The following is a 15,228-nucleotide window of genomic DNA, read 5'->3' on the forward strand; positions in this document are numbered from 1 at the left end:
TCTTAGATGTTACTGCCCAAATGTTAATTGAAGATTTTTGCAACAATGCCGTATGTAATGAACTGCACAAGTAGTGCAACAACCCGCTACAAATGAGGCATGTTCAGTTATTTAACTGCCGTCGTAAATTTTTAAGAAAATTTCACGTTTAGGTGATGTAGAACAGAATTTTGGTGGCCTATAAAAACTTACAATTCTTTTTTTTTTAAAAAGCCAGAGCACCCAAAGGTGATACTTTCAATTATGCAAACAAGACAATATCTTGCACACTTACAAAAACAGCAACGTATTTAGCTTTTTTAAAGTCCACGATTAAGGTTGTAAAGCAAGGTTATATGGAAAAACCATAAACTTCTTAACCAATGCATTTGAAATATACACAATGCATAATTTTAGCAAAAATAGTAAGTCTGTGAAAATATTTTTAATTTAAAATAGGGTGCATAATTCTTCAACTTTCAAAAGTGTACAACGGGTTATTTCCCCAAAAGGAAAGTGAAAAGGTTGCTGAGGTAGTAAGCAGCACTACTGTACAGAGCAGTTGTAAACAATTTTTAAAACATGCATTTGTGGAGAGCAATGATACCGGGGAAACTGAGCTTTTTCTCTATTTCACCATCATTAATTGCATGAAGGATTTTGAGGTGGCAGAACTTTCAATTCTGAAAAAAGGTTACAGTTAGAATATTAACTTCTGTTTTCTCTTTCCCCATGCTAATGGACTGGCTGCACATTTCCAGCATTTTGTGTTTATATTTTAGAGTTCCAACCTTTGCCATGTTTTATTTTTTTTGTTATTGGTTCGCCTCATACATTTTTTTAAAAAACAGACCCTTCATTTGAACCCAGGACATATCCATTTCCTTCAAAACAGGTTGATCTAATTTGTATTTTTTCCTCATAAAAGGAGCAGTGTGTTTTAATTGTACTTCATCCCTCCATAGAGCACTTTTCCAAAAATAAAAGTTGATTCCATGCAACTATAATCTGCTAAGTCCCGTATTAGGAATTGGGAAAAGGTTGGGAAGAGGGCCAAAGCTGGAGGAAGGCAGGTGTGCCTTGCTTAGGCTAGAAAAACAGATTCAGAATATATTGTAAAATGTCAATCAAGGAATTGTGGTCTTTAAAATACACTAATATAGCTGTATTTTGGTAAATATACTTTGAGCTGGGGGTACTCAAATTGCAGTAGAAAGGATAGAAAGGGATAAGTAAACTGAAGACATTACTTGTACACTTGTGAGAATGTTTAATTATGGACCATCCCATAAATACAAATGCCGATCATAAAATATCTGTAACAGACCAGCCCTCTTCCACATGAAACAAGCTGCAATATTGCAAGGTTCATGAACATAGGACACTTTAGATGTTAGAATATTAGATACCAGGACTGTAACCACATGCAGTGGTGTATAATTAAACTACAGCATCATACTGTACCTCACTAAAAATATTACTGAACTGTTTAAAAACAAAGTAAAAGACCAAACGGCGAAACCACTAAGTGTTACAATAAACTGTGTTTTAGAAATTTAAAGTTAGGAAATCATTCCCTAAATGCTGAACATTTTTAAAGAGAGTCAAATAAGCAGAAAGTTAGATCTAGCTTTAGACACCGCAGGTTGGTTGTTAAACGTCTACTGGTAAAAACCTGGGCGGGTGCTTTTCTTACACTGGTTGGCGTACCGTACATACATTGCAGAATGACGAGTGTCAATTAATATTTCAGTTATGGAAAAAAAAAATTGAGCAACTCACAGAATAAAGTGCACAATTCAATCAATAATTCTCCTCCAATAAAATTTCTCCCTTCCTGATCACGAGGAAGACACCTGCTGCCGTACTGTTGCAGGCAACAGCATACATTCGGTACCTCTCCGAATTGTCCATTTTTCATGCATGACCCTAGACAATGAGCGCTGGCTGGCTATTCTACCACATGGGGTATCATGTCATCATCCCCAAGCCTAATTTTGTCATCAATCCCAGTCCACACACACACATGTGTTTCCCAGCAAAGTTAGCTGGGTAGCAATCAGGAGTGGGAACTCTGCCTAATTTCTCACCCTTCACTAACATGGGTCCTTCCTGGTTTGCAGGGCTCTGTCCAGTTACCCAGTGAGCCCTCAAAACATAGTTACGACGTTACCTGGTTCTGGAAGCTTTTGGCGGGTACGGCAAGTATCACCATGAAGCAAAATAGCAACCCAACACAATGAAAGCATGCAGCATATTCTGTATACCCAGAAAGATGGGTCCATCTCATTTTGAAAGATTTAAAATAAAGTTGCGTTTTTGTAATAGAGTCATGATTCTGTAAGTTTCAATGAAGTAAATGCGAGGGGAAAATGTACAAACTGTTACTTTAGAGCACCTGTTAAGGTAATTGCTTTCATTTGCCTTGATATCATTAATTATTTCAGGAGAAATAAAGCTAAAACCATGTCAATCATTTCCTTCCTTAAAAAAATATACCAGTTTATGACCTGGATTTAAGGGGCACATTCCCAGTGCTCCATTCTTACCACCAGAGTAGCAGAATGGTGTGCGACATTACAAACTATGGGATCTGCAGGAACAAGGTCTGCATGGTTGGATCAAAATTAACAGCGCATGGGTGCTGGACAAGTAGAATTTCTCATACTTGTATGCCACCAGAGAAACAAAGTCCCAATACTTGTAGATATAAAATGGTCAAATTCCACATTTGAAGACCAAAAAAAAAGCGCAAGGTGGATAAAATTTCTAAAACACTCCAATTGAAGAGCAAAATCAAACGACTGCAGTCACAGAAGAAACAGTACAGGAAAAAAAAGCACCACCTCGTATTTGATGCTCATTTTCAAGCCCTCATACACCAGTACAATGCAACACCAATGTGATTCAGAGCATTCTTTAAAACAAGGTTGCAACTTTACACTTGTTTATATAGTAAATGATGATTTGCAAGAATGCAGATTCTAAGAAAAGTGCAGGTACGATAAACATTTAAAACACCTGCACATTCCACATTTTCTACCGAGGAACTGTGTGGTTTTTTTTTTTTTACTGTCTGTCCTTCCCCAGTGTAATCAGTTCAACTTGTACATTTAGATGCAACATTGAGCAGTGGTGACAATATACAACCAAATAAGTGAAAAGCAATTCATCAGCCTTCCACCAATTAAAATTAATTTCATGTTCTTGTTCTGGCAGAACAGGATTAATTAGTAGAATTGACTTGTGTATGTACATATTTTAGACGTTAGTATGTGTGTCCATTTTTCAGCACAAATCATCAACTTATTCCCAGATGGAGGTACAGGAATGAGACACAGATGCATAACCTACCTCTTAACTAGTCAAATAAATCCAGAGCCTGGACATTAGACCACAATTTTACATAGTGGGAAAAACCACAAAACTGATTTTTTTTTCTCCCTGGAGAAAGACGTCTCAACATCTCATCTTCTTGACAGAATTAACTGAAGATCCTGGGTTTGATTCATTTTAGGTACCAGCATAGCTGCTGGTTTATAAGGTTCTAATTCAGCCATCAATACCGTGGTACTTGTTTTCATTATTTTTCACCAGGGCGGAGATGACGGCATGACCTGGGACAGAAAAGGCACACTCTCCACAGGCCTAACTGTTATATTCACTGGACTTGCAGCAGGGGCTGGAGTGTGGCAAACCTCACTGGTGTCTGGAAGAATAAAGGATTGTAAGGGAGGAAGGTGAAAAAAAAAGTTCATTAGCAAACAAATACACTTTATTAAAAAAAAAGTTAAGCTTTTAACACTACAACAAAAAAAGTTTCCTCAATTTAAAGATGGTGTTTTCTTTCTCCATCCCAAATAAATGAAGAAAAACAGAGTTATTCAAGGTGCCTGTTTTTGGAGTTTGGTTTCTGATAACAATTCACAAGGACTATTCATATATGTTCATTAGTAACGTTATGTTAACTGACTAGTATCAGTGTTTAAAATATGGGAATATATTATTTAGCTGTGTGGATATTCAAAGACTGACAGGAAACCAAGTGCTTACAGACATTATGTGCACATTTCCAATGACAAAAAGTTTCCATCTTAAAAAAAAATTCTGCTCACATCCACTGAACATAATTTCAATTCGAAATGTCTTCAGAAATTGGTCACTGCAGAGCTATGCACAAAAAAAGTCCATTCAGATACAGTGTACATAACAATTGGAAATCAGTATCACGTAGCTGTACAAGAAAGTGATTAGCACAAAGTGCCAACTAACAATAGGGGGCTATGAAATATTAATCTTATTCATCAATGTAGTTTTACCATTTATAAACCATTATCAAATCGCTAGCTGTGAGATGAAAACTGTTTTCGTTCTTCAAAATAAAGCTGTAATATCAAAACATTATGGTAGGGTGAGCATTGTGACATCCCATGTTATATTTTTAAAATATAGGAAACCAGGAATGTTCCTGTTTATCAGAAAGGGGCAGAAACACAAACTAGAACCTTTAGAAGGAGATAAAGCAATATTCACTTAGAAAACAAATTAAGTGGAGTAGTAGGTCGTGTATTTTCAAGCACAAAATCCTTCGAGGAGGGGTCTTGAACCAGGCTATGCATTTTTTGGGAGGGGGTTGGGGCAAGGAGAAAAGAGGCAGATCGGGAGAAGGAGAGGTGTCAAGCAAAAGCCAAACTGTTTCTTATTAGGGGCAAAATAAAAGTAGGCAAGTTACCTATTCCCACACACCCAAACAGCTGGATCAAAACCGACATACATAAAAGACCTGGGAACTCACCCCCTTGGCCAGCTAGGAAACACATTGGAGCGGCAATGGAGCAGGAGCTCAAAAAGGCACTGGAAACGTGAAATGGCACTGTGTTGGTTGTAAGCAAAAGAATTTCAAGGGCAACCAACATTGGCCGATGGGAAGTAAAAAAAGACTTTCTCCTGCTCTACATTTTACCTCCCGCAATAACTTCATTTCTCCCCAAATATTGAAATTAATCTGGGTCCCTAAAAGGAATGTCAGAAAAGTTATGAAACACTCAATAGTTTGAGAGGATGACAGCGGCAGTTAACTTCAATGGAGTTCCATTGACAGGTACACAGCTGAGTTTATTTCCAGTCACTAGTGGACCTCCTATGGTGTTGCCCACAGAAAGTCATCACAAAGCAAATTTTCCTCAGAGTACATTATAGTGCTGCTGTAGCTATAGGTATGGGGATCTGCAGCATTTTGGAGCTTACGAAAGTCCACTTAAAGGCAGAAGTGCACAGCTGCAGGTGTGACTGTGTTACAGAACAATGATGCCCAAATAAAGAACATTCAACATGCATATAAAATTTAATATATCTACATAAAAATCTTACATCTGCACACACTTCCCATCAACTTTTTCCAGAATAAATGCCTTCAGCTATATTTATAACAAAACTGTCAATGTAAACTTGTCACACTATAATTACACTCTTGCACCGCCGATGTGGGCATGCAGCACCAACAATTTATAATGGAAATATAAAAATAAAGGACAGAATGGATGACTTTAGAATGGTGACTGAATTATAGCTGCGTAGCATGGTCCAATTACCCATGTCATTTACCTCTGCTTCACCTGAAGACTCGGTCTTGACTACCCGTGTGCAACGTCACGGGAGATCGACAAGTTATACCATTTTTTTAAAATATAAATAGCTGGGCAAAAATGAGATCAGAACTATTATTAGGCAGATTTGTAACAGATTATCAAACTAACTAAAATCAAAAGTGTGGCAAAAAAAATCTTCAGATTACTCAAATAAAAATGTAAAAATCAGTATTTAGCGATTCACGAAATGGGCACAGGGATCCCCTCAAACTAAAAATGCTAGTGGGGGGGGGGGGGGGGGAAAAACCATCTCAGTTAAGGTAAAACAACCAGCAGTTTCCCCCAAATGATTACATGCCACTGAAATGCACCCACATCATCGAGCAGTATGTGGCAGAAACACTGCCAGGTACAACCCCTCACGCTCTTTCTACAACGTCCACTCCCTCCCCTAAATAAAAAGACTCACAGGCAACCCAACAAGCCTTGCAAACAAAGCTCGCAAGTTCGAGTCCCAAGGCTGCCTGTCACTCCAACTCACTTGCCTCAGTTTGGTAAGTTTGGTCAGTTCTCAACTGGGCTGCTAGATGAAGCGCCACGCAGTACCAAGGCATTCCATGTCAGGTGGGGTGAGGTGGCAGGAAAGCAGGCAGAATCCAACTCGCCCCATTTCAATTGCGCTTCCTGCTGGCCAATTGTGGAGTGGCATTGACAGTAGCTGTAGTGAAGTCCTCCCCTGAAGGGGGATGCGAGGGAAAAAGTGGCATCCATGGGAGGAAAATCTAAATTAAAAAAGCAAACTCAGGCAGTTGAAACTATTAAAGTTCGTCATAACACTAACAAAATAATAAGCAGCGTCAATTTTTCATGTCTAATGTCCAACTCTGGTTAGTGGATTGAAAATGGAAATTTAGAATTAGAGTTTAAAATTTACTGGACAGCATTTTAGGAGACGTGTATGAAATAAAATGTGCCAATCCCAAAACACAGCAATCTTTAACTTATAATAAAGGCTTCCATGCAATACAGTAGATACCAGATATAAAAACTATATTAACAAAAAAGCATTCTATGGAAAAATAAAATACACACAGATATTAGTATACAACACATTCAAAGCTACCAGGACAACGCTGCCACTCCCAGGACACTTTTAAAGCCTTGTATTAAAAATCGCCAAATGTACCCCAAAATAGTTAACACTTTACAGTCTAAATCAGTCGAAGAGCATCAACGTACACTGTACAGATTATGCGAATGGGTTTAAATTTTTAAAGCCGCAGGTAGTCCCCAATTATAAAAATCTAACCACTGTTCAAGCTTTTACCCCTAGTGGGCCTTGTGAGTTAGCCACTGATGTCAGGGAATAGACAGCAGTATGGACAGATTCTAACATCACCTTTTTTAAACCAACTGCAAAAATTTGCCAGGTTTTAGTAAAATCATGAGGAGCATAATTGAAATTTGAGGAGTGAATCTCAGCAACAGGCCACCCTTTCAAATTGTCCATTGTGGCATTTGTGCCCCACAGACTGGCATCTTGTCTAACTACCAGCACCATGGCCTATAGTTGCCAACATGTTCAAAAAGTAGCTGACCCCCACAATTATGTTTCCTCTAATCAACCAAAGACCTTAACATTCTTCTGCAGGTGCAGAGCCTGAAACTGTGGTAAGACCGTTGCTGTAACGAGCTGCAATTTTAAATGTCGCTTTGAATAAAATGCCTGACGTCTATTTTCAGCTCATTGCTTTAAGCACCAAGTCAGATACAGCATGGCCACATACAGAATAAAGTTCCTCTTACTTTGTCCCAACTTCAGAAGAGTACCATCTGACCAACTGTTCCAATTTGTGCTAAATTCTGAGCAGTTTTCTACTGTGAGCTTAAAGCCACAAGGAACTGGGATGAGACTGTCCAAATTCAATTCATGTCGGACCCTTATGACCAGAGAGAGAACCTTTTATCACATCAGTCCAAGCTGGAATTCAAACTCGGGTCTCAGAGGTAAAAGCACAATGTGCAAATCTAACACACCATCCAGTCCCATCAGACGATTTATATTAAGAAGAACATTTCTCTACGCAACTTCAACAGCCATGGTATGTCAGCCCTCCTGCTGTTCTATCAGTGGCCATTGTGCAAGACAACTGCCAAAGTAGCACTCCTCCTGTGTGTGGAAAGCCTGTCCTCAACTCAGCATTTGAGATTGGTAACACACCACAAGGGGTACTGAGTGTAAACCAGCATCCAAGCTCTCGGTGGTACTTTATGTTGGAGCTCAAATGTAGTGCACCACAGCACTATAGGGTGGTCTGAATTTTAACACGAAAATATAGCAACAGGGCAGATGAATAGCAGACAGTATTTTAATACTAAGAAATGCAATATGCATTTGTGCCAAAGATTAGGTAAAGTTATACAACAAAAAGAAATGGGAGGACAGTTGATAAAGATGTCAAAAAAAAAGCACAAGGTGTAAGGAGGTGTGTATGTGTGGGGGAGGGGGAAGGAATTAGCCAGGCTTCTGGCTTGTAACCACTATCTAGCCAATTGTGGTGGAAAGTTTGAGAGATTCTGCTAGTGGAATAGCCCACCAACACGCAAAATTTAGGCTCACACATGAAAAACTCCCACTTGAACAAGGTACCAAGCATTGGACAACAATGTGGAACTATACCAATGCATGAATATACCCTTCGAGTTAAGTCCCAATCAGTTGTACAGGAACTTTGACAAATCACTGTTGGGATCACATGGAGCAGTCAAGTGTTAATCATTGTAAGGCACAAGTATTGGCGAGAGTTCAAAGGGCAAAGATGGCACCCACTTTTAAACCAATGAGCTAGGAGGAGCAACCAACATTCATTTCCTTCTGTATCAGAATATCAAAAGCACTGGATCAGGAGATGATTTGATTTGCTGAATGGATTTGATAATTTTGGATTTTGGACAAAAGCAATGGACAAAAGGGCAACTTCTCCCCAACAGCAAGTGTGAATCACTTGGCTGCATCTAATTTTTATGACAGTCCTTTTCTTCTGATTTTCTCACTTTCCCACAAAGGCATCGATTCCTTGTTTAACTGGCATTTTTCAGTATAGTGCTTTGCTCAAGTGGCCATACTTTGTGTATTAACTTAGTCAGAGTGTTAGCAGGCTATACACCCATAATGGCACAACACCCAAGCCCAATCACGTTCTTACCCAGTGTTCAGAATCAGCAGGTACTTCAGAAAGCATACGGCCAATTTCCCCTTCCTCAAAAAAAACATTTCTTAAAAATGTCTCTCAGTTTTGGATCTTAAAAATTGTGGGGACCTGCAGCTTTACGCTTGAACAATGCAATGGTTAATTGACAATTAAAAGGAAGATGATATTCAACTGTGTAATCTCAGTCTCACAGTTTAAGAAAAATCTGCCACCTGATCAAGGTAATTAATTACCACCAAACCCCAAGGGTGTCTGACATTTCCAGTTGAAAAAGAATTTACATCTGTCAGAAATATCCCAAAGTGCTTCACAGACAATGTACTACCTCAAAATGTAGTCATTACCATGTTTATCTTTGTAACAGCAGTCATTTTGCACACAGCTAAATTCCACCTAAGGTACTGAGATAATTGATCAGTTGATCTTTTTAAATCGGTGGTGTTGGTTGAGAGAGAATTGCTGGCCAAGACACCAGAACTCCTGCTCTTTGAATAGTGCCATATGATCTTTAACATCCACCTCAATGAGCGAGACAGGCAGGAAGGGACTTGGTATAACAGCTCATTTGAAGGATGACAATACCAACAATACAATATTTCCCTCAAAGGATCAGCCTAGATTATGTGCTCAAGTCCTGGAATGGGACTTGAACTTATGACCTTTTACCTCAATGTTGTAAGTGCTACCAACTGAGCCAGGCTTGACTGAAGATCTTGACACATACACACCTTCAGTGACTCAATGAGAATCAGCATCCTTTCATTCCAGAATCTTAATCTTAAATGGCAGTTAAGTAAATCAGTACCAGCCAAATAGGAAGAACTAATTTGCATCTATATAGTGCTTCATTACGTCCTCCGAACATCCCAAATAACTTTATAATCAGTAGATTACTTTTGAAGTACGGACACTTTTGTGTTGGCAAATGTGGCAACCGACTTGCACAAAGCAAGGTCCCACGAACGCATTAATTAATTATGACTATCTGTTTTTTGGTGACAGTTGAAGGAGCAATGATGGTCAGGACCCCTGGAGAACTCCCTGCTCTTCTTCGAATTGTGCAAGATGATTTTTTATGCTGCACTTGAGAAGGTAAACGTGGGCTGGGATTAACATCTCATTCAAAAGACTGACATACACCACTCCCTCAGTACTGTACTGAAGCGTCAGTGTATATTGTATAATGAAGTGAATAGTGGTATTTGGGCAATACTAATTTAATAACTGCATTGGATTAGCTTTCAGGAGTGAAAGGACATTGATCCTTATTGAGTCAATTGCTGACTAAAAAAGTAATATCATCAACTAAGTGTATCATAGGGCTCTACCCTACCTAAAACAGCCAGTGTTTCTTGGTGGTGCTTGGAACAATACTAGTAATTAATTTAAACCAGGAGTCGTATTTCTACAAACCCAATGCGGAGACATAAAATGGATCAGCACTTGGTATTGAAAGTGCTTTTCCACTGATCATCTTGAAGCTGTGCTGCTTTCAAGCAATCACCAGTTATAACCCAAGTTAGCAAGATCGTATATTGCTTTAAATTCAAGACTGTAAAGGGTTAATATAAAATCTGAGGTACAGGGTATTTAAATCCCCATTAAATCGTAATGCCCATCAGTTTTGAAATTACTGCTCCATATAAACTGGAGGGTTAGTTTCATAATTTGCAAGTTTATCTCAAAGGAATGATAGATAATGAGACTGAATGTAATTTTTGCAATCCGATTCTTTTGATCAGTGCCAAATACATTAGAAAGGCAACATCAAGCTTAAATGGTTTTTGAATTTAACATGATAATTAGGTAAAGTGATGATTGAAAAATGTTTCTTTCTCTGTGGCCCCAGCAAAAAAAAGCAAATTTTCGGATCAGTATCTATCCAATTACATCAAAATGAAATCCTCCTTTAGAAAAGGGTTGCCTTAATCTTCAGAATTGCATATTTAAATAGATGAACTCTCTCCCACCCCCTATCTCCCCACAACACAAGAATCCCAATAGAAGGGCAGACTTCAGTTACAAAATGACCTGGTCGGAGTGGAGCATTCTCCAGGTGCAGGTTAAGGAGATGCTTGCCTTTTAAAGCCACGGCTGCCACAGAGGGGGCACTGGAAGTTGGGGTCTCTGCCATGTGACTTTTCTTGTGGCCAATCAGGTGGTTGTGGGACTGACACTGCAGGCCGCACTGCTCACACACAAATCTTTGAGACTTGTAATGGACACCGTGGTGATTTCGAGCATGGACCCGAAGGTAGGCAGCCGTGGTGAAACCTACACAAAAATAGGGATTTCAGGTGATAAAAAATAAGCACAGACACCTTTACATCCACAACTATTGGGACATTTAAAAGTCTGATTTTTTTTTTTAAACCAATGACTTTGTTCAGATAAAAATCACACGTTAACACTTTTCATCATGACAAGACATTTCAAGATTACAGTAATGAACCTTGCTATATTGTATTACAATTTGATACACAAAATTCTGTGCAACGTCCCTTTAGAATCCTTATACAAATGGCTGCAATGGCATTCTGATCTATTGTTACCAAAGATTTCCTTCAGTAAAGTACCCTCTTGCAGCATAAAAACTCAAAATGCAGCACTGCAATCATTTTGATGCAAAATGGCATGTGTGTGAGAAACCCGATTGGAAAGGTATTTAAACGTTACAATACTTATGCAGCAATTGCATGCTACAACTGGGCTCAGCAACCCTGGGCTAGAGGGGGGGAGGGAAGAGGGAAAAATGGCTAGGCATCCCACTCTTGATGACTAGCTCATGACCTCTTCTGACAGTTGTGTGTGTACGTACGCCAGGTGAAGACAGAATTGGGCCCGACAACATTGAATAGCCTGCCGAGAAACTTAATTTCCAAGCTCACAAGTGAAGAATGACTACTTGGAAAATGTACTGGATGGCACTCATGGAATTGTACCCCGGTAAGAGTCAATACCATCTGGGAAGGGAAAAACTTAAAAACAAAAGCTGTAAAATATAAATAGCTAATAATGTAGGGGCTATTACAATATAGGAAAAACGAATCCAGCAAGAGGGAACTCACTGGACGTGATGGCACAAACTATGTGCAAGGGCTCCTAAAAATAAATCAATGGGAGGTACTTAGTGGATTTAATACAAGTAAAAACAATGGTAATGGAGAAAATAATGAGACTCAAGGTTGACAAATCTCCAGAAGCTGATGGTTTCAACCCTAGAGTATTAAAAGAACAGGTGGGGAAATTGCAAATGCATTTGTAATAATGTTCCAAAGCTCTCTAGTCAGGAATTGTGTCCTTGGATTGGAAAATTGCTCCATTATTGAAGACTGGAGGGAGGGAGAAACCAAAAAACTACAGACCTGTCAGTTCAATGTCAATTATAGAGAAGTTACTGGAATCTATCATCAGGAACAGAGTGACTGAGTACTTAAACAAGTATGAGCTGGTCAGAGAGTCAGCATGATAGGGATATGGCTCCACAGGTGCCGACAGCACTTTAGTGTCTCGTCCAAGTGCTCATTCTTCAAACTTAAGTGCAGACAAGTGAATATGAACAGGCTATTAAACTGTGACGGGTCCTTACTTGATGTCTGTACATGCACACTTTACAGCACAGGGCAATGAATAGCAATCAAGAGCAGGAACCCCGGCTGATAACTTGGGGAAGAGGGAAAAAAAGGTAAGGCACTTTAAGACCAATTGCAGCGCACCTACCAACACTCCATCTATGAGGAGTTAATTCAGTAATGAGCTGGGTTAAAATTTAGGACTTTGTTGATCTGTATGCCTCAGGATCACATTAGGCATTGTGCTTACCCACTGAGCTATGATAGGAGCTGCAAACATATCCTAGTGCCATGAGGGAGCAGCACTGGTAGAAGGATTCTGTGGACTGGATATTTATGCTCAATTAATTTAAGATTACAAAAGAAACTCAAGCAGCAAGGATTTTAGGGGTGGAGAAAAAGGGGAAGTGGCTTTATTTTTTTTTTAAAACTCTCCTCGCACAATGCTCAGCGCCGCTAGATCCTTCATAATCTGGGAGAGGATACTGGTCTGGATTTCAGCTCTCTGCAATCATTAAACATTTTAATTTACAACTGGGTTGGCAAAAAACACGATTCAAGCTGAGATAAGTCAGGCAATGTCAAGAGTGTTTCTTCTCAAAGATGGAAGCCAAATAGTTTGACAACAAAACTTGCAGTGTTTAATTGAGCAGCAATGGGACTCCAGCCTGAAAACCTTCATGTCAACAGCTAAGCAATCCACCACCCACAATAGCAGTCTGGAATTTTTTTTTGGGGGGGGGGGGTGCTGGGCAGGATAGGAAGATGCGTAACTTATTTGTAGTTACACTGTATTTATTACATAAAGAGACAAATGCCACCACAGCACCACTGTTAATCAAACTTCTGCCAACTGCTTTCCAACTTTACCAACACCTGACTGACGGATGACCTGGAACTGTTGAATAATGAAACAGGCCACTATCTGATTATTAATGTCAATAGGTGGTAATGTTAGAAGAACCAAGTTTGAAAAGTTTGTTTATTCAATCTCTTTGTTTCACAGCTTCCTAAATTATACTTGTACAGCAAACTTTAAAAGAACTCAATTGGTATGATCATAGTCGAAAAGTTCCCCACATTAATTAAAGTGTGCTTTGTGGCACCCAATTTGCTTCTAGAAAGACCCCCATTAAAGCTGCAAATGCAGGTGATGATTTAGAGAACAAAATGACGGGCTGAAGCTGTTCCCAGCTTACACTGCTGGAGCTCAATAAGCCGATTAACCTGGAAAGCTGATGTGAAGAAAGCTCAACCACGACACATTCACCATGAGGTACAGAAATCTTTTGCTTAACACCGCAAACAGGGAAAAGTGACTTTAATACCAACTAGGAATTAATTCTGGAACATTTTTTCACATCACATTTTTCCAGACTGAACTACCATACGTTATGTACCAATCAGCCTTTGTGTGTATTTACGACCATCAAGGAATTCTGCAAAAAACAAATACTCTACCTTTGTTACAGACATTGCAGTTGTGATTTTGGTTGTGATTATGCATTTTGATGTGGTTGGAGATGTAAGCTGCACTCAGCAGTTTACCACAGATGTGGCAAGACACCTTTCCCTCGTGGCGTATCATGTGTGAACGCAGGCGGTCTTTGGTGGCAAAAGCTGCATCACAAGTCTATAAAGACAAGTCAGGCATTAACATTTTATTTTCTTACAAACTATTATTATAACAACAGTCTTCCTTTCAAATAGAACTACCAACTATTTAAAAAGGTCAGGATATTTAACAGTTGGACACCATTAAATTAAAATTATTTTCTAAAGCAATTCTTCCATATATCAAAACAAAATCTAGTTCCATAAAATGCCAATATATTTCATATTCTTTAGTACTTGGAAAATAAGACATAAAACAAATGACCCTTCCATAGCTTGCATTAATTTTTCAGGTCTCTGCACTTTACATGGTGTGGGGGGTGGTGCACGTATATACATAAATATTTGATCCACATATCGTACAACAGATATGTAGAATATATTATACAGATAGGGCACAGGTAGGCAATTAGAGCACCAATGCTCTATGCTACAAATTGGCTGGACACAGTTCCGTGCCTGCAATCCACCACAAGGCGAGCTTCACATCTCAGTCGCACTGTCAGGGAGAAACTGAGCAGATGCAAGACATTTTCCTGCAGAGAGAAGTAATAATAAAGAGAGAAAGTGAGGGCGAGTCATGATGGGCCACTCTCTTACAACTCCAATGGCTGGTTGAAGTGGCACTGGCAGAACTCGGAGCGGGGAGCCTGCCTGATTGCTTAGCTGGAAAATGGTACACAACATGAAATGAAAAAGGACATGAAGCCTCTGCATGCTTTTTTTAAAAAAGTTGCATCTTATTAAAACCAAGCTGGCACTCCACAACCATAAGCAGTGTGGCAGAAGGTTTTTCAATATAAACTCCACCTGTATGGATAAAATTGAAAATATCTGATACAATGTTAAGCAAAAATGACTGGGTCATTAGGAAATATTTGATGATTTATTTATTTTCTCTAAAAAATGGTACCTGCCATTTTGGGTCTCTGCCCTCTGTTTCAGAACTCAGCTGAAGACAGATATAGGACAGTCAGCCAGTGCCACCTCAGTACGAACAACAGAACAGGAGTAAGCCATTCAGCCCCTCGAGCTTGTCTGCTATTCAATTAGGTCATGGCTGATGCTGTTTCGTAACTCCATTTTCCCATCTTGGTCCCGTAACCCTGAATACCTTCATCTAACAAAAAATCTAAATCTCAGCGTAGAAATTTTGAATTGACCAAGCCTCAGTAGACTTTTGGGGGAAGATTTCCACTACTCTGTGTGAAGAAGCACTTTCTGATAATCGCTACTGAACGGCCCAGCTCTAATATTAGCCCC

At 39.3% G+C, this 15,228-nt stretch overlaps 1 protein-coding gene across 4 annotated transcripts in view; it reads right to left on the reverse strand.

The window, feature by feature from the left end:
• Positions 1-392: 392 nt before the first annotated feature.
• Positions 393-15,228, reverse strand: part of LOC139226357 (vascular endothelial zinc finger 1-like) — a 36,392-nt gene continuing 21,556 nt past the window's right edge. The window contains exons 4-7 of one of the 4 annotated variants that reach the window (XM_070857054.1): positions 13,813-13,984; positions 10,859-11,053; positions 6,113-6,349; positions 3,617-3,688 (exon numbers count right to left, since the gene is read on the reverse strand). In XM_070857054.1, the coding sequence (XP_070713155.1) occupies positions 6,132-6,349; positions 10,859-11,053; positions 13,813-13,984 (585 nt within the window). In that variant the 3' untranslated portion in view covers positions 3,617-3,688; positions 6,113-6,131. Of the gene's footprint in view, positions 3,689-6,112; positions 6,350-10,858; positions 11,054-13,812; positions 13,985-15,228 lie in introns of all 4 variants that reach the window. The other 3 variants (XM_070857055.1, XM_070857056.1, XM_070857057.1) reach the window with 3 other exon arrangements.

This window comes from Pristiophorus japonicus, chromosome 16, assembly GCF_044704955.1.
Source record: "Pristiophorus japonicus isolate sPriJap1 chromosome 16, sPriJap1.hap1, whole genome shotgun sequence".
In the NCBI taxonomy this organism is placed as follows: Eukaryota; Metazoa; Chordata; class Chondrichthyes; family Pristiophoridae; genus Pristiophorus; species Pristiophorus japonicus.